A 27,504-nucleotide genomic window follows, 5' to 3' on the forward strand; every position below is an offset into this window, starting at 1 on the left:
AAAAACTCTCAATAAATTCAGTATTGATGGAACGTATCTCAAAATCATAAGAGCTATTTATGACAAACCCACAGCCAATATCATACTGAATGGGCAAAAACTGGAAAAATTCCCTTTGAAAACTGGCACAAGACAGGGATGCCCTCTCTCACCACTCCTATTCAACATAGTGTTGGAAGTTCTGGCTAGGGCAATCAGGCAAGAGAAAGAAATCAAGGGTATTCAGTTAGGAAAAGAAGAAGTCAAATTGTCCCTGTTTGCAGATGACATGATTGTATATTTAGAAAACCCCATTGTCTCAGTCCCAAATCTCCTTAAGCTGATAAGAAACTTCAGCAAAGTCTCAGGATACAAAATTAATGTGCAAAAATCACAAGCATTCTTATACACCAGTAACAGACAAACAGAGAGCCAAATCATGAATGAACTCCCATTCACAATTGCTTCAAAGAGAATAAAATACCTAGGAATCCAACTTACAAGGGATGTGAAGGACCTTTTCAAGGAGAACTGAAAAACAATGCTCAACAAAATAAAAGAGGACACAAACAAATGGAAGAACACTCTATGCTCATGGATAGGAAGAATCGATATCGTGAAAATGGCCATACTGCCCAAGGTAATTTATAGATTCAGTGCCATCCCCATCAAGCTACCAATGGCTTTCTTCACAGAATTGGAAAAAACTGCTTTAAAGTTCATATGGAACCAAAAAAGAGCCCGCATCTCCAAGACAATCCTAAGTCAAAAGAACAAAGCTGGAGGCATCACGCTACCTCACTTCAAACTATACTATAAGGCTACAGTAACCAAAACAGCATGGCACTGGTACCAAAACAGAGATGTAGACCAATGGAACAGAACAGAGTCCTCAGAAATAATACCACACATCTACAGCCATCTGATCTTTGATAAACCTGAGAAAAACAAGAAACGGGGAAAGGATTCCCTATTTAATAAATGGTGCTGGGAAAATTGGCTACCCATAAGTAGAAAGCTGAAACTGGATCCTTTCCTTACACCTTATATGAAAATTAATTCAAGATGGATTAGAGACTTAAATGTTAGACCTAATACCATAAAAACCCTAGAAGAAAACCTAGGTAATACCATTCAGGACATAGGCATGGGCAAGGACTTCATGTCTGAAACACCAAAAGCAACGGCAACAAAAGCCAAAATTGAAAAACGGGATCTAATTAAACTAAAGAGCTTCTGCACAGCAAAAGAAACTACCATCAGAGTGAACAGGCAACCTACAGAATGGGAGAAAATTTTTGCAATCTACTCATCTGACAAAGGGCTAATATCCAGAACCTACAAAGAACTCAAACAAATTTACAAGAAAAAAACAAACAACCCCATCCAAAAGTGTGCAAAGGATATGAATAGACATTTCTCAAAAGAGGACATTCATACAGCCAACAGACACATGAAAAAATGCTCATCATCACTGGCCATCAGAGAAATGCAAATCAAAACCACAATGAGATACCATCGCACACCAGTTAGAATGGCAATCATTAAAAAGCCAGGAAACAACAGGTGCTGGAGAAGATGTGGAGAAATAGGAACACTTTTACACTGTTGGTGGGATTGTAAACTAGTTCAACCATTATGGAGAACAGTATGGCGATTCCTCAAGGATCTAGAACTAGAAGTACCATATGACCCAGCCATCCCATTACTGGGTATATACCCAAAGGATTATAAATCATGCTGCTATAAAGACACATGCACACATATGTTTACTGCGGCACTATTCACAATAGCAAAGACTTGGAATCAACCCAAATGTCCATCAGTGACAGACTGGATGAAGAAAATGTGGCACATATACACCATGGAATACTATGCAGCCATAAAAAAGGATGAGTTTGTGTCCTTTGTAGGGACATGGATGAAGTTGGAAACCATTATTCTCAGCAAACTATCGCAAGAACAGAAAACCAAACACCGCATGTTCTCACTCATAGGTGGGAACTGAACAATGAGATCACTTGGACTCGGGAAGGGGAACATCACACACCGGGGCCTATCAGGGGGAGGGGGGAGGGGGGAGGGATTGCACTGGGAGTTATACCTGATGTAAATGATGAGTAGATGGGTGCTGACGAGTTGATGGGTGCAGCACACCAACATGGCACATGTATACATATGTAACAAACCTGCACGTTATGCACATGTACCCTAGAACTTAAAGTATAAAACAAACAAACAAAAAAAACTAACAAACGTTTAGCTCAGCTGTCCAAGTTTTAAAAAAAAAAAGAGAGAAGACGCAAATAACTAAAATCAGGAATGAAAAAGAAGTATTACTACTGACTTTGAACAAAATGTACTATTAGGGAATACTATGAAAAACTGTATGACAACAAATTGGATAATATATGTGAAAGAGACAAATTCTAGAACACAAACTATTAAAATAGACTCAAAAGGAAATAGATAACCTGACCAGTAACAGAGATTGAATTAGTAACTTAAAAAGTACCTACAAAGAAAAGCCCAGACCAAGATGGTTTAGCTGGTGAATTGTAATCAATCTTTCATAAACTCTTTCATAGTTTAGAAGGGAATACTTCTAAACTCATTATATTAAGGCCAACACTATCCCGACACCAAAATCAGGTAAAAGCATTCTGAGAATGAAAACCACAGGCCAATATCCCTCAGATGCAAAAATCCTTAACAAAAGACTGTCAAATTGAAACCAGCTGCATACATAATGGATTAGATGTCATGACTATGTGTGATTTACCCCAGAAATGCATGATAGGTACAACATACAGAAATAATAATACACTATATTTGGTTCATTTAAAAAACCTCTGATATAATCATCTCAATAGAATGCAGAAAAAATGTTTGACAGATATCCAACAAACTAGTAACAAAATGGAAATTCCTTAACCTAACAAAGGCTATCTATAAAAACCCATAGATAATATCATACTTAATGGCAAAAGACTGAAAGCTTTCCTCTTCAGGCAAAAGACAAGGAAGGGGTGTCCATTCTTACCATTTCTATTCAACATTATACTAAAGGTTCTAACCACAGCAATCAGACAAGAAAATAAATGAGAAGACATCCAGATTAGAAAGGAAGAGGTAAAATTATCTCGATTTTCAGATGAAATATATAAAAAAAATCCTAAGAAATACACTAAAACCTATAATTAGAGCTAATAAAGGTGAGCAACATATACAAAATCATTCTTATTTCTATATGTTGGCAACAACTAATCAAAAAATGATATTAAAAATAATTCCACTTCAATCAAAAATATTTAGAAATAAATTTAGCAAAAGAAGTTTAAGATGTACACATCCTTGAAAGAAATTAAAGATCTAAGTAAACAAAAAGATACCCCATGTTTATGGATCAGAAGAGTAACTTATTTTTTCCTATGTTAAAAACAGGACCAGGCGTAGTGGCTCACGCCTGTAATCCTAACACTTCGGGAGGCCGAAGTGGGTGTACCACTTGAGGTCAGGAATTCAAGACCAGCCTGGCCAACATGGTGAAATGCATCTCTACAATAAATATAAAAATTAGCTAGGCATGGTGGCCCATGCCTGTAGTCCCAGCTACTGGGGAGGCTGAGGCAGAAGAATCACTTGAACGATTGTAGTGAGCTGAGATCGCACCACAGTACTCCAGCCTGGGTGACAAGAGTGAGACTCACCTCAAAAAAAAAAAAAAAAAAGGCTCCAAATCAGGTAATAGATGAATTATATAGAACTCATGTTAAGTTTCTTAGATGTAATCAAAGTATTATAAAAGTGATTGTCCTTATTCTCAGGAGAAATATCATATCCACAACTTACTTACAAATGGTATAGGAAAAAAACTATTGAACCTATGTGAAACACTTAGGAATATGGATATCTTACAATATACTTTTAACATTTCTATTATGTCTGAAAATTTTTATAACAGGAAGTTGGAGAGGACACTGCCCTGAAAACAAAGCGGTCCCCCAGGGTAGGTGATGATGGCAATGAATACAAAGTGAAGAGATCTAAAAAAAGTAATGGTATTCCTAAAACTAGGAATTCATAAAGATCTTGCAGTGTCTGCCTGGCATAGTTCAGGCTGAGGTATCTGGCATTATCATGGTTTTGTAGAAGGGTGGAACATTTCTGGTTTTGATATTTTTTTGATGGTGTTTCCTATGGTTTATCTTTTTGGCCATGGTACAACATGTGGCTGCTTCTCTCAGGATACAATTTGTAAAGATTTTCCTAAGCCATTTGTAAATGGTAGCTGAAGACTCTCTATCCTGTAATATAGTTAATTTTCTTAAATGTACTTGTATTTGGCTAAAATTAATTTTCTTGAAACTCTACTAAGGATATAGAATCATGAAACTTTTGTGTTAAACAGTCCTAACATTTGTAAAGCAAAACTCATAAAAAATACAGCAAGGAACTGTGATGAAGAATTTCTCACATCATTTTTGTGAGAGATTAACACATTGCTCATCTTCAACTGAGTAAACAGACAAAAAGAATTTTTTGCAGAATTTGAAAAATATTAAAAAGTTGATTTAGTGGAATCAATGGAATATAAAGAGCTATAGAAAGAGAATTCAAAATATTTTAAAAATTGATAATTTGTTAGATTGAAAGTAAATCTCAATAAAAATATCAGAAACTCAGCCCCATTCTCTGACCACAATTTAATAAAACTAAAAATAAGAAAGTGTAAAACAAAACAAAATGAAATAAACCCTCAAACACATGAAAAATTTAAAAAGAAAACAAACTTCTAATTTAGGTCAAAGAAAAAAGCAAACCAATAATTCCACACTGTTGGAAAATAATGGCAATTATAACAACTCATATGCATATCAAATGGAATATAGCCAAAACTATAATGAGAGGCAAATTCATAGATATAAATGTTCCTATCTTAAATGTGAAAGAATGAAAACAAAGTTAAGCATTCCATTTAAAGAGTAAGAAAAAAACCCAAGAAAACTAGAAGGAACAAAAATAAAAGCACCTAATAAATTAAAAAAAAAAAAACAGACAAGAAAATAAAACATATCAGATTTTACTTGTCTACAAAATAAAAATAAAAAAAAATTAGGCTAAGTGAAATTTGAAAAAAGAGGAAAATTCAATGTACAAAACTAGAAATATCAAAAAGCATATAAGATACAAAATATATTAAATTTATGAGAGAAACAAATGACCAAAATCAACGAATAAAGTAAAAACCTAACCAGTGTAAAACACAAAAAATTGTCAAAGAATTACCTCCAACAAAGGCTCCAGGCCTAGATGGTTTTGTAGTTGAGTTCTTTAAAACTTTCAAGAACAAATAAGTCCCATGCTATATAAACTGTTCCAGAGCACAGAAAATTAGGGAAAGAGTTCCAATTCATTTTGCAAAGCTGGCCTAACCCTGATATCAAAACCTGACAAAGATAGCATAAAAAGAAAGAAAATTACAGACCAAATTCATTTATGAATATAGATGCAAAGTTCCTAAATAATATACCTGAAAACAGCTCAATGGTACACTACAAGATAACACATCTTGACATGAGGAGGACATTCATTCTAGAAATAAAAGTTTGTATTAGGTATCTTTTTTTTTTTGAGACAGGATCTCACTCTGTCACCCAGGCTGGAGTGCATTGGTGCGATCATGGCTTACTGCCGCCTCCACCTCCTGAGCTCAAGCAGTCCTCCAACTCAGACTCTCATATAGCTAGGAATACCGGGGCAACACCACCATGCCCGGCTAATTTTTTGTAGAGACAGAGTCTTGCTTTGTTGCCCAGTCTGGTCTTAAACTTCTGGCCCCAAGTGATCCTCTTGGCTTGGCCTCCTAAAGTGTTGGGATTACAGGCATGAGACACTGTGCCCGGCCTATATTAAGTAATATCTTTATAAACTATATCACATCAACAGGTCAAATAAGAAGCACTGCAAAATAATCTCACTTGGATGCCAAAATATTTAATGAATATTCAATTCAATCAAAAAAAGAAAATAAAGTCTTGGTCAACTGTAAGTGATACATACTTAACATCGGTGAACTTACTGTAAGAGGAAATGATGCCTATCACTGCTATATGCAAAAGTGGAAGGAAAGTCTATTAAATGTAATAACAAAGTAAAGACAATGAAGAAGATACACAGCATAAACTACCTAGAAAAGTCAAAAGTAACAACTGAAAAATAAGGACTAAACAAAATTCAGTAAATATAAGATGTACAACGTAAAAATAACAGAAATCTAGGAAGTTCCTATAAACCAAAACAAATAGTAAAACATTTTCTACAATATGAATAATAGAAATTACCAAGGAATATGTTAAATGAGAAAGTAAGTGAACTTAATTGAGGGAAAAAAGGCAAAACATTACTGAAGGGCATGAAAGAAACATGTAAATTAAGAAACATATTTCTAGTCTGTAGTTAATTTTTTCTAAAATTTTCAGTTAATTTGTTTGAATTAAAATCCCCTTAGAGTTTCCTTTTTAAAATCAGAAAAGTGATTTGCAACTTCCTATAAAAAAAAATTAACTGGTCAGAAAATAAAACCAAGAAAACTTGTGAAAAAGAGGTATAAGGAGGAAATATTGGTCCTGTCAGCTATTTAAACATGTAATAGCTAAAATATCTAAGTAGTAGAGTATTACCATAAGAACAGAGAACATAAAGGAAGAAAACTGAATCCAGAAGACTTTAGTAAGGTACATTATAGATTAGTGTTAAGACAGAAAAATTATTCAATAAAAAAGCTGGGATAATTAGTTAACCATTTAGAAAAAATTAAAGTAAGTACCTTATCTAATAGCATTCACTAAAATAAATCACAGATAGACTCAAGGCTTATATATAAAGAATAAAATGAAAAAGTGCCTAGGAAAAATATATGTGAGTATTCAGCAGCTGGTGGCACGGAGAAGTTTTTTCTAAGCATAATAGTAATGTTACAAGCTGTGACAAAAGTGTACAGATCAGACTACTTATTTAAAAATTAAAATTAACAAACAGCAATCTTGAAAAAACATTTATGTTTTAATATTTATGTCTTTAATATATAAAGATTTATAATCATTAAGAAATGGACATGTAAAAGGCTAGAACAAACATATCAGAAGGAAATGCATTTAGTGAATAATAAATAACAATATTTAGCCAGCAATCCCAATTTTGATAATTTACATTATACAGCCAAGGATGTTCACTGCATTACTGTTTGCAACTACCCTCTCACCCAAGAACTGCATAAACAGTGGGGCCAAATTTGGTTAAATAACAAAATGTATACATTAAAGAAGGCATTAGGAAAACTATTAAGGAAATAAAACCAGATGGTTATTTTCAGATAGTGAGATTACAGGTGCTGTATTTCTTCTTTATACATTTATAACTATTTGCCCAAACTTTCATGATGAATATACATTTTACAATTAGAAAAACAGTGTAAAAATCAATGCACTAATAATTTTCCTGAAGACATAAATATTAGAATTCAAAAGCTTCAACAAACAAAAAAGCCCAAAATCATTTGTAAATTAAACTGTCTTTGCATACTGAAAGCTCCTTAAAGCTTTTTATTTGTATTATCTTAATTTAGCATGAAAACACAGTTAAAAGAAGCCAGTCTTTACTGTCTGAGATTACATCTTCATTTTTTTCCTCAAAGGGATTTTACTTTTAATGACTATTAAAGGATTTTCACACAAATACATCTAAATACACTGAAATGAATTATAAAAGGGTCCATACACAACAGGAATAACTTAAAAGGATACTTCATATTAATAACATCATTTCTTTCATTGAATATTGAGAACAGAATCAGTTTAAGACTGATCATTCTATGTTAAGTTTTTATTCGGGAAATTTCATTTAAGCACTCTAAACAGGATAATGAGTGCCTAATGATTGTGTGTCTAACTGAAATCTCTCCTGTGATTTAAAACTCTTGTTCTTAAAATATATAGTTATATTCTATTTAGTTGTCTTTAGACAACAAAATTGTAAAACTTTTAACTATTTTCTAATACTTTGATCTACATTTTGCCTTTCTGTAGTGTTTCTACATTTTTTAATCTCTTTCAAATTATTTAAATCTAAATGGCAAATTATGGTTTTAGGCAATGTACAATCAAATAACAGAACAACTTGAAGCTTCTACATGCTATAATTCTATGGAAACACCAACATTCTTTCTTCCTAGAACATGTCATGTTATTATGCTATGTCTCTTACAATAACCATATTATTTGTACCCATGTATACTAACCATATGTAAACTAATTCATACTCTGAACAGCTTATTTATTATCCACACTAAGTGGAAGTCCTGGCCAAATAATATAAGCAGTATTTCTAACTACTTGTCCAATGTTTTCTACCCACTCAATTTGATATTACTCAACTTTAACAAGCATACCTTCTTAACCTATTATGAACTCACACATGAACTCCTGAGTTCTAGTCTTAGATCTGCCCCTCACTAGTTTTGTTACACTGGTAGAGTCACTTAACTTCTCTAGGTTTCAAGGTTTTCATCTATAAAAAGAGGATAGGAACACAGTGGAAGACCTACAAGGTCTGTTACAACACAAATTTTATTATCACTTTCAGGGATCAGGTTCCACTCTAATCACTCTTATTATGAAATTAGTGCCTACTATGTGGAAATACTATGGGGAATACTACAATAAATAAGTGAAATAGTGAAATTTTTTGAACTGAAATGCCCAGACTCAGATATTTTGTGTATAGTACGCTATTAATTATTATTAGCATAATTATCTCCAATTCCATGAACACACTGGCATTTCTTTCCTAATCATGCTATTATAAAAACTCTCCCTTACCTACTAATGCCTTTTTAAACTGTAGCCTATCTAAATGACTTTCTTTTATCTCTGTTGCTCTCTACTGAACTGTAAATTAATTGCTCAAAATTGGAGTTCTCACTACTCCCAAACAATGTGATGTTTTGGGTCTCTTTTGTTTAAAAAATCCTTTAACTTTTTTTAGAAAAAAAAATCATAAGAATTGATGGGAATCTATGAAAAAGATTTCAAGGAAAAATTCAAATATTATAGGAAAACATAACCATGTCTTGCCAAAGGCAGAAAACTTTCAGGAATATAAGGACTGCTTTCATGGGCCAGGATCACCCTTCCACAAATGCAGCATGCTGTCTCTAAGGTAATACGAAGGATGGTGCAGAGGAAAGTCATCACTTCAAAAACTACATGAATACCCTGTATTCCCTCATTAGTCTGTTATGGAAACGTCACACATTTATTTGCCCAATGTGCCCTTTGGAAAACCAGCAAGACATCTTTGGATAATTAGTCCTTTAACATTCCCTACTTCAGAAAACTTTTAGAATTTTGGAGCTAAAAGAAACCTCAGCCTGGGCAATGGTAAAACTCCGTCTCTACAAAAAACAAAAACAAAAATTAGCCGGGAATGGTGATGCGTGCCTATAGTAGTAGCTACTCAGAGGGCTGAGGCAGGAGGATTGCTTGAGCCTGGGGGGGTAGGGGTGGGAGTTCAACCTGCAGTGAGCTGTGATCGTTCCATTGCACTCCAGCCTGGGTGAGTTAAACCCTGCCTCAAAAAACAAACAAACAAACAAAAAAGAAACCTCGTACATCTTCAAGTGCCTCATTTTATAGATGAACCAACTGACAAAGACTGGTTAAAATACTTGCCTACCTCACACAAGTTTAATGACAGAATCTATTCTCTTGATCTTCAATCCAGAGTTTCAACGTATCATACAAATTTACCTGATTTCTATAACCTTTTACTGAATTCAAATTTGCTGCTTTGAAGTTTCAGAGGGTTCTATTTTAACTAACTTGAATTTAATGGAGAATCCATGCTTACTCTAAGTGTCTGTGTGTGTATGTGTATGCTTAATAAGGGCAAGGGCTGTGTCTGTTTACAATTGTATCCTGAGAACTTATCACAGGGTCTGGCATATAGGTATTCAATGGATTGCTGTAGACTGAATGAATGAACAAGTTGGATCACATGCACTCTCAGTTTTAACCTTTATAAAGAGAAAATAAATCTAGAGTTCTTCAGTTTAACTTTGTTCTCTTGATCATTTCAGATATTTTTATCTAGACTTTCTTCTAGCTCCATTATATTTCTTTTGGTGAGGTAGTAAGAATTGTGAATAGATACCAATAATCTCAGTAAGTACAATTTCCTTTGCGTTACCTTATACTGGTTAGCAATAGCACTTATTTGACACTTTCCCCCCCAAATTTGTAAGTACAACACATTAATGCTTGTCGGTTTGACATTTCAATATGCCCCCAAATTTGGTTTTATTTACTCTGCTGGAATAAATTCCTCCTTCCAAATCAATTATAAAAATGCTAAATGAGACTATATTTAGCACCTATTAACCTTTTTCTAACCCAAAGGGCTCATCAGCCTCTATATTTTTGTATCCTGGATTTAAATAAATTGTAAATGCAACCTAATTTGAGTGTCTAATATGTGCAAGTCACTGAACTCTCTTGTCCTTGATAAATAATATACAATATTCTTTGGTATGGAGAAGAATTAGAAGACTTTTAGATTCATGAAAACGGCCTTTAAAAAGTCCAAGTGAAAAATCATGTTTTAGTTTTTCCTTAAGTATTGATTTATTTATTGCTTTCCACTCTCTAACCCCAGATATACACCTCCTATCATACTTAAAAATTCTATAGGAATCCTTTTATTCACCAATCCTATACCACTGTCCTTGTACTCTCCGACCTCCCTCCTGTTATCCTGAAGAATTCTACAGAAATCCTTTTATTCATTAATCCTGTCCTTTATTACACATGCTACTACAGAAGCTTAGAGCTGAAATGAATCTTAAGAGATTTCTAAGTGTAATTCCCATATACCAGCTTGATATTCACCAATAATAAAACAAGTCACTATGGCCAAGTATAGTATTTTACCTCTTCAATATATCAGCATGCCATATTACACATAGTACTTACTTGTACTCATCATAGACTTCCTGCTTGGGCAGTGAAGTCTCCGGATGTTCCTCTAGGGTATTCCGAATCCAGGAAAAGGCATGCATTTGTTGTGCCCGACTAGATGACATGGCATTCTGATCACTAATAGAATAAAAACATGTTTTAGCTGACCAGACAGCAATTCGTTAATAATTTTTGAGCAAGGCCTAAATTTTCCACTAAAGAACTGTTTGCAAATACACTATAAACGACCAAACCAAACTTAGGAACTCTAGTAGATAATTGTCCAGCTATCGTTGTGAGCTGTTTTCTTTTTCTTTTTTCTGAGACGGAGTCTCGCTCTGTAGCCCAGGCTGGAGTGCAGTGGCGCGATCTCCACTGACGCAAGCTCCGCCTCCCGGGTTTACGCCATTCTCCTGTCTCAGCCTCCGGAGTAGCTGGGACTACAGGCGCCCGCCACCTCGCCCGGCTAGTTTTTTGTATTTTTTAGTAGAGACGGGGTTTCACCGTGTTAGCCAGGATGGTCTCGATCTCCTGACATCGTGATCTGCTGGCCTCGGCCCCCCAAAGTGCTGGGATTACAGGCTTGAGCCACCGCGCCCGGCCTGTAAGCTGTTTTCTACAGCTAGTATAAGACTGAAGTTACTGCCCTGCTCCATCCCTCCCTATGCAGGTGATGGAGCACTGACAAAGTATTTGTTTTGGTCAAATATCACATTTAAGTGGATATTTGCTCATGTACTTGCCTGTTCATTTGCCTACACTTACCAAATCATCAAATTTTAAAACAAAATTATACAAAAATTGCTTATTTCTATTTGCTCAGCATTCTCAAATATATATATACACATATATACACACATATATCCACATATATATAAATATACATAAACACACACATATATATATAAATATATAACTACTTGGAAATTTACTAAAGCATTCTATGCTCCAGAATGGAATTCGCACCAGAGAGCTCCTGAACAGACAAATCTCCCCCTACAATCCTTCCTAAAGCCAGGCCCGCTGTCATAGGCTGACACATCCATTAAACATTGTAAGATTTACTATATGGAAGTATTACTTATAAATAAATACCGAAATGGACACCAAAGATAGGACAAGGGAAGCTGCTCTACTGATTCTGACATCCATCTCAGCTATCTGTAAGAATAATTTATTTCAAAAACACTGAGCAAGTATCTAGGACATAACATGATTAAAACAGTTATAAATTTGGTCTGAGGGAAAAAAAGATAAAACTCAAATAATTTTCATTTCATTTATTTCTATATACAGTTTTAAAAAAATAGAATAAGCATAATTTATATGAATGAAATGAATTCTGAGAAATACTTAAAAGGTTAAGGAAACTTTTAAAAATTACAATGACTGAATGAACAACTTCTCTCCACATTTTCTATAATTTTTAATGATGAAACTATAGTAATACCCCAAGCACTTAACACACCTTACATTTATGAATTCATGCTTCATACAGGCAATTTCACTTTAATTTCTGTTTTAGATTCTATGATGTGTTTACCTGATAGTACCTAAAAAAACTTTTGTACATTATTCCTTATGATACTGATCTGTTTATTCTTTGGTTTTCTGTTCAATTTTCACAATCCCTCACACTGCATAAACATATATTCATCTGTCTATGAAACAAACCCAAATTGCATGTCATAGCATTTACCCAGTTGCACAAATAAATTAGCAAAAACTGCAAGTAAATACTTAACCAAATATCATCAAAGACTAAAATGATGTATTGTTTTGCCAGTATGTTTTCTAATGATTTCAGGAATATTGCAAAAACCATAACAACCAAAACATACACACCTCACATATATCCTAGGGACATCCTGTAAACAGCATAATAATAGCAAAGATAAGAATAGATATACCTTTTCTCTCCATTGCTGAGACCAGAAGGCAGCTGAAGGTAGAGGTAGAGTTTCTCTAGGTCTGTAAACTTCTCAACTTCTTGCTGTTTACAAAGGATTAAAAAGAAAGATCATTTTTAAAAAACACTCATTTTTCCCCAAACAAAATTTACTAACATCTCCCTAAAAATAATGACTGTTTAAATTTAAGACAGATGAATCATTTGTCTTTTCTCATCACTAAAATAATACAATTAGGTTATTTGATAAATGTACTACATATACAAATGTTAATAAAAGAAAATGGTACTTACCTATTAGTTCTTATATCATGGGCATAAATAAAATTATTGACCAAGGCTCAGAAAAAAAATCACATTTAAAGAACGAGGGTTTTATTTGTCCTAATTGTAGGACAAGTACTGGACCAGGAATCAAGAGAAATATTTATTAATTAGTCTTTGTCTAACCATTAACTGGCTATGAGGTTTTCAGTGCTACAGCAAATTTTCCATACAACTATAAAATGAATGACATAATTTCTAGAATCCTTTTCCAATTTTCAAATATTTAGAACATGTGACTGATGGTGCTACTGTTACCTGTGGATGGAACTGAGGTTAAAAACAATGAAATAAAACCAGTAACTCTTTCCAGACCTTACAGATGTGATTATTTGTTGGCTTGCCAACAGTGGCTGCTATTTAGAGAATCAACTTGTAAGATTTTCTATTGCTATTGTCCTGCAACTATGTCATTTTGTCTCTAAATGTAACCTTTAAAATAATTTTTGCCTTCCTCTTTATAACTTTCTTCTAAATTGAGTTTGCCATAATGGCTTCAAATGTGCCACAAATCCTATCATAATAAAAATATTCATAGTAAAATTCTGGTAGCCTAATTCAAGCAAAACTCCATTGCAATGAAAAATGTGGACAGATTACTGGCATTCCTGATAGAATTTATTCTTAATAAAGCACAGTTTAAACAGAGATTCAATTTTTGAAAAAACCTAAAATGATATAACTGGGCTTATTCTTAGTCTCATCAGAAGACATCCACAAAAATTTAATCTTAGAATCCATCTACGTAATGATTTAATCAATCACATGCAAACAGCTCCCATTTACATTTTTAAAATCCCATAGCCTATAGGTATTTTCCAATGAGCTCTTGCTCCAATACCTAATGATATCAGCTATACCCTTGTGTAGCTCTCCCCTCAAAGAAAACAAACACACATTCCCTTCTTAAATGCTACGTATCATCACCTTCTTTTCTCTAGTTTCCACAGTGTTCAGTTTTGGAGTCTGTTTAACTCTCTTTTTGTTGGTGCATTCCACATTAATCCTTTATTTAGCCCTCTAACACTATGCCCCATCTTCTTCCAGTCTTTTGATTTTTCACTGCCACCACAGTAGTCTAGGTCTTCAGCTGTCTTTCTTTCAACAATAAGGATAATTCATTTGCTTATCCATTACTTATGTTTTCTGCTATGTTCCACAAGTGGCATAAAATAACTATGAACCTATACTGTATATCACAAATTATACAAAGAATGAACAATACAACACATATGAACAACACACCACCACCACAGTTCTTGCCCTTAATGAATTTTTAATGACACTTAAATTTCTAAAGTGTCTAACCAGCTGGTTTTCCTACCTCTGATGTCGCCCCACTTTAATGTGTCTTAAATATGGTTCCTGAAACCTGAAATTTTTTTCTGTTCTGAACAGAGGGACGGGCTGAAGCCATGGCAGAAGAACATAAATTGTGAAGATTTCATGGACATTTATTAGTTCCCCAAATTAATACTTTTATAATTTTTTACGCATGTCTTCACTGCAATCTCTTGAACATAAACTGTGAAGATTTCATGGACACTTATCACTTTCCAAATCAATACTCTTCTGATTTCCTATGCCTGTCTTTAATCTCTTAATCCCGTCATCTTTGTAAGATGAGGATGTATGTCGCCTCAGGACCCTGTGATGATTGCGTTAACTGCACAAATTGTTTAAACAATATGAAATCTAGGCACCTTGAAAAAAGAACAGGATAACAGTGATGTTCAGGGAACGAGGGAGATAACCATTAGGTCTGGTTGCCTGAGAGCCGGTGGAACACAGCCATATTTCTCTTCTTTCAAAAGCAAATAGGACAAATATCGCTGAATTCTTTTTCTCAGCAAGGAACATCCCTGAGGAAGAGAATGTGTTCCTAGGGTGAGGGCTCTAAAATGGCCACTCTGGGGATGTATGTCTTTTACGGTTGTAGATAAGGGATGAAATAAGCCCCAGTCTCCTGTAGCACTCCCAGGCCTATTAGGACGAGGAAATTCCCGCCTAATAAATTTTGATCAGACCGGTTGTCTGCTCTCAAACCCTGTCTCCTGATGTTATCAATGACAATGCCTGCCTGAAACTTCGTTAGCAATTTTAATTTTCCCCAGTCCTGTGATCTCACCCTGCCTCCATTTGCCTTGTAATATTTTATTACCTTGTGAAGCATGTGATCTCTGTGACCCACACCCTATTCATACACTCCCTCCCCTTTTGAAAATTACTAATAAAAACTTGCTGGTTTTGTGGCTTGGGGGCTATCATGGAAACTGCCCACATGTGATGTCTCCCTTGGACACCCAGCTTTAAAATTTCTCTCTTTTGTACTCTTTCCCTTTATTTCTCAGACCGGCTGACACTTAGGGAAAATAGAAAAGGACTCATGTTGAATTATCGGGGGCAGGTTCCCCCGATATTTTTCTGTCAAATTGTTTTTTTATGAGAGTCTCACTATGTTGCCCAGACTGAAGTGCAGTGGCTTAATCATAGCTCACTGCAGCCTCAAACTCCTGGGCTCAACAGATCATCCTACCTCAGCCTCCTAAGTAGTTGGGGCCACAGGTGCGTGCTACCACAGCCACCTAATTTTTTAATTTACTTTTTGTAGTTTGTTGCTACAAAATTGTTGCCTAGGCTGGTCTGGAATGCCTGCCTGGACTAAGTGATCCTCCTGCCTCCCAAAGTGCTGGGGTGCTAGGCATGAACCACTGTCAAATATTATTAACATCACCCACTTAATCACAACAATGCCAATCATATTAAATTCAGAGAAGATTTTAATAATGAAATACCTAATATTATGAGCCATGTCTGAGAAAATGTAGTAAAAATATTATTTTTGATCACTAAGAAAAAAATCTCCTATTGTTGGAGAAACCTTGGATTCTATATAGCTTTTGAATTTTAAAGATACTGGAAAAAAGAATAGAGAAGAGATCCCAGAACACAGAAGAAATTTCAGAAGATGTTCTAAACTAGTATTAAGCACCAAAGAGATAATTTAGAAGATGGCAAAAAAGGTTTTGAAAAAGATTAAAGTCAGTGTCCTAATTTTTTTCAAACAATGAAAACTTGTAACTGTTCAATTACTGTTTTGATTACCACATGGGGTACAACACATAGAAGAAAAAATTTGGAGAGTAGCATGAAAACTGATAATAACAAAATTCTATAAAGCAACCCCCCCAAAAAATGACCCAAGTGTATAGTGATGGCATTTCAGTCCAGCAAGGCTGGGGTCACCATCAAGATTTCTGGTTTTGGATATATTGTGTCATCTACTGCTAATTAGTGGCTTCTAAAACAATGCTCACTGGTTTGGGAGAAGACCCTAACCTTGCTTGATTATCAAGGCAAGAGTATCATGTGGCAAGTATGTTAAACATCAGATTATTTGATATGCTTTGTGAAGATTTAAATGATAAGAATTAAAAGTTTTCTGTTCTATGTCGAAATTCATTGGTGGTCAAAAAGAAATTCCTTTGGCTGGATTTACAAAATAAATCATATTGGTATTCTATTTCTGGAGCACCAGAGAAAAGACCAACTTCATAAACTTTAAAAATTATAATTTTTTATTCAGCCATAAAAGGAATGGAGTACTGATACGTGCTACAACATGGATGAACCTTTAAAACACTGTGCTAAGTGAAAGAAGCCATACACATATCATGTGATTCTATTTATATTAAATATCCAAAATAGGCAAATCCCTAGGGACAGAAGGCAGCTTAGTGTTTCCCAGAGGCAGATGAGTGCTTAAAGGGTACTGGTTTCCTTTTGGGGTGAGGAAAAGGTTTTGAAACTAGATTGATGTGGTAGTTGTACAACACAGTTAATGTAATCAATATCACTAATGGTAAATTTTGTTGTGTATATTTTACTACAATAAAAACTCTAATTTTTAACAGAGCTTCGCACATTTGGAAAACATATCTGATGATTCCAAGTGAAACTTAAATGACAAACAACATTGATAGACTTAAAAGTCTTCACTTTCTTGAGATGAAGAATTTCTCAAAGAAAAGCTAGTGAAAACAGTTTCAAATTTAGGGGGAACCTCAAATATTATTCTAGTTATTTGAATGAGGTAGCTGATAATTTCATACTATTGCAGTTGAAGATCTTGCCTGAAAACTTAAAAGACCTCTTTCTCATGCACTTCAATCTTTGCAAAAAGGTATTAAAAAGGAATCTTTGAACTCAAGGTTGATTTATATGTCAAACACATTCCAGGAAACAATTCTGGAGAATTTTGGTAAAATATTCTTGGTCATTCCCAGCAAGTGAGCCGACCTTGCATGTCATCATCCCATTTTCATAAGCATAGATTTAAGATGACGGTTTTTCTGAACCTTTAGCTATGAAAGCACAACAATGCTACAAACTTAATGATAACTAATGGTACTTTGACCTTTCAAATTCTGCACAGAAAAGCTTGTAGCAAACAATCAGATTCAACATCCATTTTTATATTATGTGATCAAGGGGAAAATGAAGGCATAGTATAAGATCAACTTGCTTTTGGAGGTTGAAGGGGGAGTTTGGTGTTTGAATCCTGCCACTCAACCCACTTCCCTTCTAAAACTTTGGCTGATAAAAAATACTGACATTAGGAACTAGTAACATTAAGCTAATTCTTTCTATGAGGTGCAAGTGTAGTGGTGAAGAAAACATGGGACAGAGACAGTATTCCATCAGTTCACCCACATTTCTCAGCCCACTTTGCAGATGGCTTGTAGTCATGTGATTATGATGAATCTGATCACAGTGATGTAATTCACTACTCAGCTGACATAGTTAAGAATCAATGTGTTGGCCAGGGGCAGTGGCTCAAGCCTGTAATCCCAGAACTTTGGGAGGCTAAGGTGGGTGGATCATGAAGTCAGGAGATTGAGATCATCCTGGCTAATAGCGTGAAACCCCGTCTCTACTAAAAATATGAAAAAAATTAGCCGGGCATGGTGGCTGGCGCCTGTAGTCCCAGCTACTTGGGAGGCTGAGGAAGGAGAAGGGTGTGAACGCAAGGTGGAGCTTGCAGGAAGATGAGATTGTGCAACCTCACTCCAGCCTAGGCGACAGAACAAGACTCTGTCTCAAAAAAAAAAAAAAAAAAAGTGTCACCCCATCCCATTTCCCCCTCTGTGGTATCTTGGAAGCCGTGTGTTGCACCAGTGAGGCTATGTTGGCCTTCCTGTCGGTGTTGGTTCTGAGGGACTATTTGCAACAGCGGTCTTCAGTGATTTCTGCTGCATATAATGCGAATGAAAATACATTTTTGTAGTTAGGCCACTGATATTTCAATCTTAGTTACAACAGCATAGACTAAGTCATCCTGATTAATATAAACTGTTTTCCTCTAGCACTTTTGAGAAAACTGAGGAATCCTTTTTTTTTTTTCCCCTTTTGAGATGGAGTCTCGCTCTGTCCCCCAGGCTGGAGCGCAGTGACCGGATCTTGGCTCACTGCAAGCTCCGCCTCCCGGGTTCACGCCATTCTCCTGCCTCAGCCTCCCAAGTAGCTGGGGCTACAGGCACCTGCCACCATGCCCGGCTAATTTTTTGTAATTTTTAGTAGAGACAGGGTTTCACCGCGATAGCCAGGATGGTCTCGATCTCCTGACCTCGTGATCCACTCGCCTTGGCCACCCAAAGTGCTGGGATTACAGGCATGAGCCACCGCGCCCGGCAGAATACTTTTTACATATACAGATAAAAATGTGAAAACGCATAGGAACAGCACTGGCCTGCAACTCCCAGTGAGACTGTTGCAGAAGGCGGGTGATTTCTGCATTTCCAACTGAGGTACCTGGTTCATCTCACTGGGACTGGTTGGAGAGTGTGTGCAGCCCACCCAGGGTGAGCCGAAGCAGGGTAGGGCGTCACCTCACCTGGGAAGTGCAAGGTGTCGGGGAATTTTCCCCGCTACCCAAGGGAAGCTGTGAGGGACTAAGCCTGAGGAACTCTGGCACAGATACTGCACTTGTCCCATGGTCTTCACGACCCGCAAACCAGGAGATTCCCTCTGGTGACTACCCTACTAGGGCCCTGGGTTTCAAGCACAAAACTGGGTGACCAATTGGGCAGACACCAGACCAGCTGCAGGAGCTTTTTTTTTGTCTTTTTTGCCATACCCCAGTGGCGCCTGGAATGCCACTGAGACAGAACTGTTCACTCCCCTGAAAAGAGGGGCTGAAGTCAGGGAGTCAAGTAGTCTGGCTCAGCGGGTCCCACCCCCACGGTGCCCAGGAAACTAAGATTCACTGGCTTGAAATTCTCACTGCCAGCACAGCAGCAATCTCAGATGCACCTGGACGGTCAAGCTTGGTGCAGGGAGAGGGGTCGGCCATTGGTGAGGCTTGAGGAGACAGTTTTACAGACACAGGCTAAACAAACCTGTTGGGAAGTTCAAACTGGGCAGAGCCCACTGCAGCTCAGCAAGGCTGCTGTGACTAGACTGCCAGATTGCCCCTCTCTGGACAGGGCATCTCTGTAAAACAGGCAGCAGCCACAGTCAGTGGCTTATAGCAGACTTAAACATCCCTGCCTGACGGCTCTGAAGAGAGTAGTGGAATTCCCAGCACAGCGTTCGAGCTCTGCTAAGAGTCAGTCTGCCTCCTCAAGTGGGTCCCTGACCCCCGTGTATACTGACTGGGAGACACCTCCCAGTTGGGGCCGACAGACACCTCATACAGGAGAGCTCTGGCTGGCATCTGGCAAGTGCTTCACTGGGTTGAAGCTCCCAGAGGAAAGAACAGGCAGCAACATTTGCTGCTCTGCAGCCTCCGCTGGTGATACCCAGACAAACAGGGTTGGGAGTGGACCTCGAGCAAACTCCAACAGACTGGCAGCAGAGGGGCCTGACTGTTAGAAGGAAAAGAAACAAACAGAAAGGATTAGCACATCCACTCACCCCACTGAAAGGTCACAAACATCAAAGACCAAAGGTAGATAAATCCACAAAGATTGGGGAAAACCAGTGCAAAACGGCTGACAATTCCAAAAACCAGAACGCCTTTCCTCCTCTAAAGGATCACAACTCCTCGCCAGTAAGGGGACAAAACTGGATGTAGAATGAGTTTGAAGAACTGACAGAAGTAGGCTTCAGAAGGTGGGTAATAACAAACAACTCTGAGCTAAAGCAGCACATTCTAACCCAATGCAAGGAAGCTAAGAACCTTGAAAAAAGGTTAGTCGAATTACTAACTAGAATAACCAATGTAGAGAAGAACACAGATGACCTGATGGAGTGAAAAACACAGCACGAGAACTTCATGTAGCATACACAAGTATTAATAGCTGAATTGATGAAGCAGAAGAAAGGATATCAGTTGAGGATCAACTTAATGAAATAAACTGAGAAGACAAGATTAGAGGAAAAAAAAAAAAGGTATGAGTCAAGCCTCCAAGAAATATTGGACTATGTGAAAAGACCAAATCTATGTTTGATTGGCATACCTGAAAGTGACGGGGAGAATGGAACCAAGTTGGAAAACACTCCTGAGGATATTTTCCAGAACTTCCTCAACCTAGCAAGACAGGCCAACATTCAAATTTAGGAAACACAGAGAACACCACAAAGATACTCCTCAAGAAGAGCAACCCCAAGACACATAATCGTCAGATTCACCAAGGCTGAAATGAAATAAAAAATGTTAAGGGCAGCCAGACAGAAAGGTCAGGTTACCCACAAAGGGAAGCCCATCAGACTAACAGCAGACCTCTCAGCAGAAACCCTACAAGTCAGAAGAGAGTGGGAGCCAATATTCAACATTCTTAAAGAAAAGAATTTTCAACCCAGAATTTCATATCCAGCCAAACTAAGCTTCATAAGTGAAGGTGAAATAAAATCCTTTACAGATAAGCAAACGCTGAGGGATTTTGTCACTGCCAGACCTGTCTTACAAGAGGTCCTGAAAAAAGCACTAAACATGGAAAGGAATAACCGGTACCAGCCACTGCAAAAACATACCAAATTGTAAAGAACATTGACACTATGAAGAAACTGCATTAACTAACAGGTAAAACAACCAAATAGCATCATAATGACAGGGTCAAATTCACACATAACAATATTAACCTTAAATGTAAATAAGCTAAATGCCCTAATTAAAAGACACAGACTGGCAAATTAGATAGAATCAAGATGCATCAGTGTGCTGTATTCAGGAGACCCATCTCACGTGCAAAGACACACATAGGCTCAAATAAAGGGATGGAGGAAGATCTACCAAGCAAATGGAAAGCAAAAAAAAGCAGGGGTTGCAATGCTGGTCCTCTGATAAAACAGACTTTAACCAACAAAGATCAAAAGAGACAAAGAAGGCCATTACATAATGGTAAAGGGAACAATGCAGCAAGAAGAGCTAACTATCCTAAGTATATATGCATCCAATACAGGAGCACCCAGATTCATAGAGCAAGTTCTCAGAGACCTATAAAGAGACTTAGACTGCCACACAATAATAATGGGAGACTTTAACACCTCACTGTCAATATCAGACAGATCAATGACACAGAAAATTAACAAGGATATTCAGGACTTGAACTCAGCTCTGGACCAAGCAGATGTAATAGACCTCTACAGAACTCTCCACCCCAAATCAACAGAATATACATTCTTCTCAGCACTTCATCGCGCTTATTCTAAAATGATCACATAATTGGAAGTAAAACACTCCTCAGCAAATGCAAATGAAGGGAAATCATAACATACAGTCTCCCAGACCACAGTGCAATCAAAGTACAACTCAGGGTTAAGAAACTCACTCCAATCCACACAAATACATGGAAACTGAACAACCTGCTCCTGAATGGACTACTGGGTAAATAACAAAAGGAAGGCGGAAATAAAGATGTTCTTTGAAACCAATGAGAACGAGACACAACGTACCAGAATCTCTGGGACACATTTAAAGTGGGAAATTTATAGCACTAAATGCCCACAAGAGAAAACAGGAAAGATCTAAAATTAACACCCTAACATTAAAATTAAAAGAACTAGAGAAGCAAGAGCAAACAAATTCAAAAACTAGCAGAAGACAGGAAATAACTAAGATCAGAGCAGAACTGAAGGAGATGGAGACATGGAAAACCCTTCAAAAAAAAAAAAAAAAATCAATGAATCCAGGAGCTGGTTTTTGAAAAAAAAATCAACAAAATACACCACTAGCCAGACTAATAAAGAAGAAAAGAGAGAAGAATCAAATAGACGCACTAAAAAATGATATAGGGGATATTACCACTGACCCCACAGAAATACAAACTACCATCAGAGAATACTATAAACACCTCTATGCAAATAAACTAGAAAATCTAGAAGAAATGGATAAACTCCTGGACATATACACCCTCCCAAGTCTAAGCCATAAAGAAGTTGAATCCCTGAATAGACCAATAACAAGCTCTGAAATTGAGGCAGTAATAGCCTACCAATCAAAACAAGTCCAGGGCCAGATGGATTCACAGCTGAATTCTACCAGAGGTACGAAGAGGAGCTGGTACCATTCCTTCTGAAACTACTCCAAACAACAGAAAAAGAGGGAACTCTCCCTAACTCATTTTATGAGGCTAGCATCATCCTGATACCAAAACCTGGCAGAGACACAAAGAAAAAAGAAAATTTCAGGCCAATATCCCTGATGAACATCCTTAATAAAATACAGGCAAACCGAATCCAGCAGGGCATCAAAAAGCTTATCCACCATGATCAAGTTGGCTTCATCCCTGGGATGCAAGGCTTGTTCACTATACACAAATCAATATACATAATCCATCCACATCAATCCGCCTAAACAATAAACGTAATCCATCCACATAAATCAATAAACATAATCCATCCACATAAACCCAATCCACATAAACAGAACCAATGACAAAAACCACACGATTATCTCAATAGATGCAGAAAAGGCCTTCGATAAAATTCACCCCTTCATGCTAAAAACTCTCAATAAACTAGGTATTGATGAAACATATCTCAAAATAATAAGAGCTATTTATGACAAACCCAAAGCCAATATCATACTGAATGAGCAAAAACTGGAAGCATTCCCTTTGAAAACTGGCACAAGGATGCCCTCTCTCACCACTCCTATTCAACAGTATTGGAAGTTCTGGCCAGGGCAATCAGGCAAGGAAAAGAACTAAAGGGTATATAAATAGGAAGAGAGGAAGTCAAATTGTCCCTGTTTGCAGATGACATGACTGTATATTTAGAAAACCCCATCATCTCAGTCCAAAATCTCCTTAAGCTGATAAGCAACTTCAGCAAAGTCTCAGGATACAAAAGCAGTGTGCAAAAATCACAAGCATTTGTATACAACAATAACAGAGAGCCAAATCATGAGTGAACTCCCATTCACAATCGCTACTAAGAGAATAAAATACCTAGGAATACAACTTACAAGGCATGTGAAGGATTTCTTCAAGGAGAACTACAAACCACTGCTCAAGGAAATAAGAGAGGACACAAACAAACGGAAAAACATTCCATGCTCATGGATAGGAAGAATCAATATCCTGAAAATGGCTATACTGCCCAAAGTATTTTATAGATTCAATGTTATATCCATCAAGCTACCACTGACTTTCTTCACAGAACTGGAAAAAACTACTTGAAACTACATATGGAACCAAAAAAGAGCCCACATAGCCAAGACAATCCTGGGCAAGAAGAACAAAGCTGGAGGCATCATGTTACCTGACTTCAAACTATACTACAAGGCTACAGTAACCAAAACAGCATGTTACTTGTACCAAAACAAATATACAGACCAAAGGAACAGAACAGAGGCCTCAGAAATAACACCACACAGCTACAATCATCTGATCTTTGACAAACCTGACACACACAAGCAATGGGGAAAAGATTCCCTATTTAATAAATGGTGCTGGGAAAACTGCCTAGCCATATGCAGAAAAGTGCAACTGGACCCCTTCCTTACACCTTTTACAAAAATCAACTCAAGATGGATCAAAGACTTAAACGTAAGACCTAGGACCATAAAAATCGTAGAAGAAACCCTGGGCAATAGCATTCAGGACATAGGCATGGGCAAAGACTTCATGTCTAAAACACCAAAACCAATGGCAACATAAGCCAAAATTGACAAATGAGACCTAATTAAACTAAAGAGTTTCTGCACAGCAAAAGAAACTATCATCAGGGTGAACAGGCCACCTATAGAATGGGAGAAGATTTTTGCAATCTATCCATCTGACAAAGGGCTAATACCCAGAATCTACAAAGAACTTAAACAAATTTACAAGAAAAAAACAACCCCATCAAAAAATGGACAAAGGGTATGAACAGACACTTCTCAAAAGAAGACATTTATGCAGCCACAAGACATATGAAAAAATGCTCATCATTACTGGTCGTTAGAGAAATGCAAATGAAAACTACAATAAGATACCATCTCACAGCAGTTAGAATGGTGATCATTAAAAAATCAGGAAACAACAGAAGCTGGAGAGGTTGTGGAAAAATAGGAACACTTTTACAGTGTTTGTGGGAGTGTAAATGAGTTCAACCATTGCAGAAGACAGTATTGCGATCCTAAGAATCTAGAACTAGAAAGACCATTTGATCCAGCAATCCCTTTACTGGGCATATATCCAAAGGATTATAAATCATTCTACAATAAAGACACATGCACATGTATGTTTCTTGTGGCACTATTCACAATAGCAAAGATTTGGAACCAACCCAAATGTTCATCCATGATAGACTGGATTAAGAAAATGTGACACATATACACCATGGAATACTATGCAGCCATAAAAAAGGAGGAGTTCATGTCCTTTGCAGGGACATGGATGAAGCTGGAAACCATCATTCTCAGCAAACTATCATAAGATCAGAAAACCAAACACCGCATGTTCTCACTCATAAGTGGGAGTTGAACAATAAGAACACATGGACACAGGGAGGGGAACATCACAAACTGGGGCCTGCTGGTGGGTGGGGTGTTAGGGGAGGGATAACATTAAGAGAAATACTTAATGTAGGTGATGGGTTGATAGGTACAGCAAAGCACCAGGGCACATGCATACCTATGTAACAAAACTGCACATTCTGCACATATAACCCAGAACTTAAAGTATATTTAAAAAATGTGGAAACAAGAAAAAGTCTCCTCCCCATAATCAAAAAGGCTTTCATTCATTCATTTTTTAGAACAGAATATTTAACTTATTTTGAATTTCAAATGATATTAACCAAGAATATAATTACATTTATCAGAATGGGGTATGGGCTAAAAAACAGTTTATAAGCACCAGTTTAGAATATACAACCTTCATGCTCTCTTCCAGTTAACTTTTACTTTTAAAAAAATCAAAAAACTGGTTAAAAAGTCAGCTCTAATAAGTTTACTACACACGATCCTGCAATATGCCAGTCTGTTCCTCTACTTTGGGTCACAGCATTTACTCAGGAAAGCAGGTAGCTTATCTTCAATGAATCTGCATTTACTGATTGTTTTGAAAAAATGTTTTCCAGTGTCTGGTCACGACCCTCAACTATAATGATCCTGGTTTGTTCAAACTCTATCCACCTTTGAGGCAGAATCCTGAAAGATAAGACTGAGCCAAATGGAAACCCTCTTAATATTTTAATATCTCATTTAATTTTTAAAAATTAAAACTACAAAGTATTTCAAACACAGTAGAGAATGTGCGCATGCATGCATCAATAGCCACATTTACAAGATGCTAACCTTTTGCCATGTTTGCTTCTGATCTTGGACTTAATCTATTTAACAACATATAGAAATAGTATTCTATGAAACAAAACTACAGTTTGTTCATGTCTCTACTGATAAGACAATACGTTATAGCAAAGTTTCACTATTTCAAATGGTGCTGTAATGGAAATCCTTTATTTGTGACTCTTGTGGCCTTGTGTGAGTTTTTTCCTAAGGGATGTAATATAAAAGTACAAGTATCTGGTAACAAAGAATGTACATAGTCAACCTTATTGGGTATTTTCAAATTGCTCTCTAAAACTTATACAAATTTATGTTCCTAATAGCAATACTATAATTTGTTTCTCCACATTCTTGTTAAAACTTAAATTTTAAAGTTTAGCTAATCTTATGGGTATGAAAAGGTATCTCATTGTTTTATACTTCTCTGATCGATGATGAGACTGAATCTTTTCATATTATTTATCATTTGAGTTTAACAGAGTAGCTCTAAAATTTTAATATGCACCAGAATCACGTAGTGAGCTTGTTAAAACAAAGACTGCATGGCCCCACTCCAGAGTTTCTGAATCAGTAGGTCTGAAGTGGGGACCTGAGCACCTGGACTTCTAACAAGCTCCTAGGTGATGCTGCTAATGCTGGTCAAAGGATTACACTTGGAGAACCACACTGTTCAAGGAACTGCCCATTCATTCCTTTTGCTCATCTAAATATGGGGATATTTATCAGGCAGTCTGGATACTAATTCTCTACTGGTTTAAAGTGCTGCTAATATCTTCTCCTAGTTGTAACCTGTCTATTCATTTTGTTTTTGAAGTCTTGTGATGTCGACGTTTGTCATTTTCAGGCAGTCAAATATATCAATCTTTTCAGTCATAATTTGAGCTTTTGGTCTTTGTTTTTGAAATTTTCCCCTATTTCAGTGTCATAAAGATAGTATCTTATATTTTCTCTTTAAAGTTTAAAAATTTTGTTTTTCATGTGTGGGCCTTTAATTCTTCTGGAATTTATTTTTCTGTAAGATATAAAGTAGGGACCTAACTAAAAATTGTCCCAGTAGCACTTACTGAGTATTTCACACTTTCTCTACTGATTTTTCATGCTACATCTGTATCATGGGATTCTTTATTACAGGTGAAAAAGAATGCCATTTTTATGTTTAGCATATGAAAATGTCTTTCTCTGAGTTGGTATTTAATTTAGGAAAAAACCTAACTTTTTTTTTTTTTTTTTTTGAGACAGAGTCTTGCTCTCTCGCCCAGGCTGGAGTGCAGTGGCACAATCTTGGCTCACTGCAACCTCTGCCTCCCAGGTTCAAGCATTCTCCTGCCTCAGCCTCCTGAGTAGCTGGGATTACAGGTTCATGCCACCACGCCCAGCTAATTTTTGTAGTTTTAGTAGAGACGGGGTTTCACCATGTTGGTCAGGCTGATCTCAAACTCCTGGCCTCATGATCTGCCCACCTTGGCTTCCCAAAGTGCTGGGATTACAGGCGTGAGCCACTGCACCTGGCCTTGAAAAAAACCTAACAATTTATCCTTAAGATTGTCATATAGCAAAATGTA

At 36.7% G+C, this 27,504-nt stretch overlaps 1 protein-coding gene across 2 annotated transcripts in view; it reads right to left on the minus strand.

Moving 5' to 3' along the window:
* RFX7 (regulatory factor X7) overlaps nt 1-27,504 on the minus strand; it is a 164,202-nt gene that overhangs the window by 41,805 nt on the left and 94,893 nt on the right. For both annotated transcript variants that reach the window (XM_073012186.1, XM_073012187.1), the window contains exons 4-5: nt 12,905-12,987; nt 11,010-11,132 (exon numbers count right to left, since the gene is read on the minus strand). In XM_073012186.1, the coding sequence (XP_072868287.1) occupies nt 11,010-11,132; nt 12,905-12,987 (206 nt within the window). The remainder of the gene's footprint in view (nt 1-11,009; nt 11,133-12,904; nt 12,988-27,504) is intronic.

The sequence above is a fragment of the Chlorocebus sabaeus genome, chromosome 26 (genome assembly GCF_047675955.1).
Source record: "Chlorocebus sabaeus isolate Y175 chromosome 26, mChlSab1.0.hap1, whole genome shotgun sequence".
Classification (NCBI taxonomy): Eukaryota; Metazoa; Chordata; class Mammalia; order Primates; family Cercopithecidae; genus Chlorocebus; species Chlorocebus sabaeus.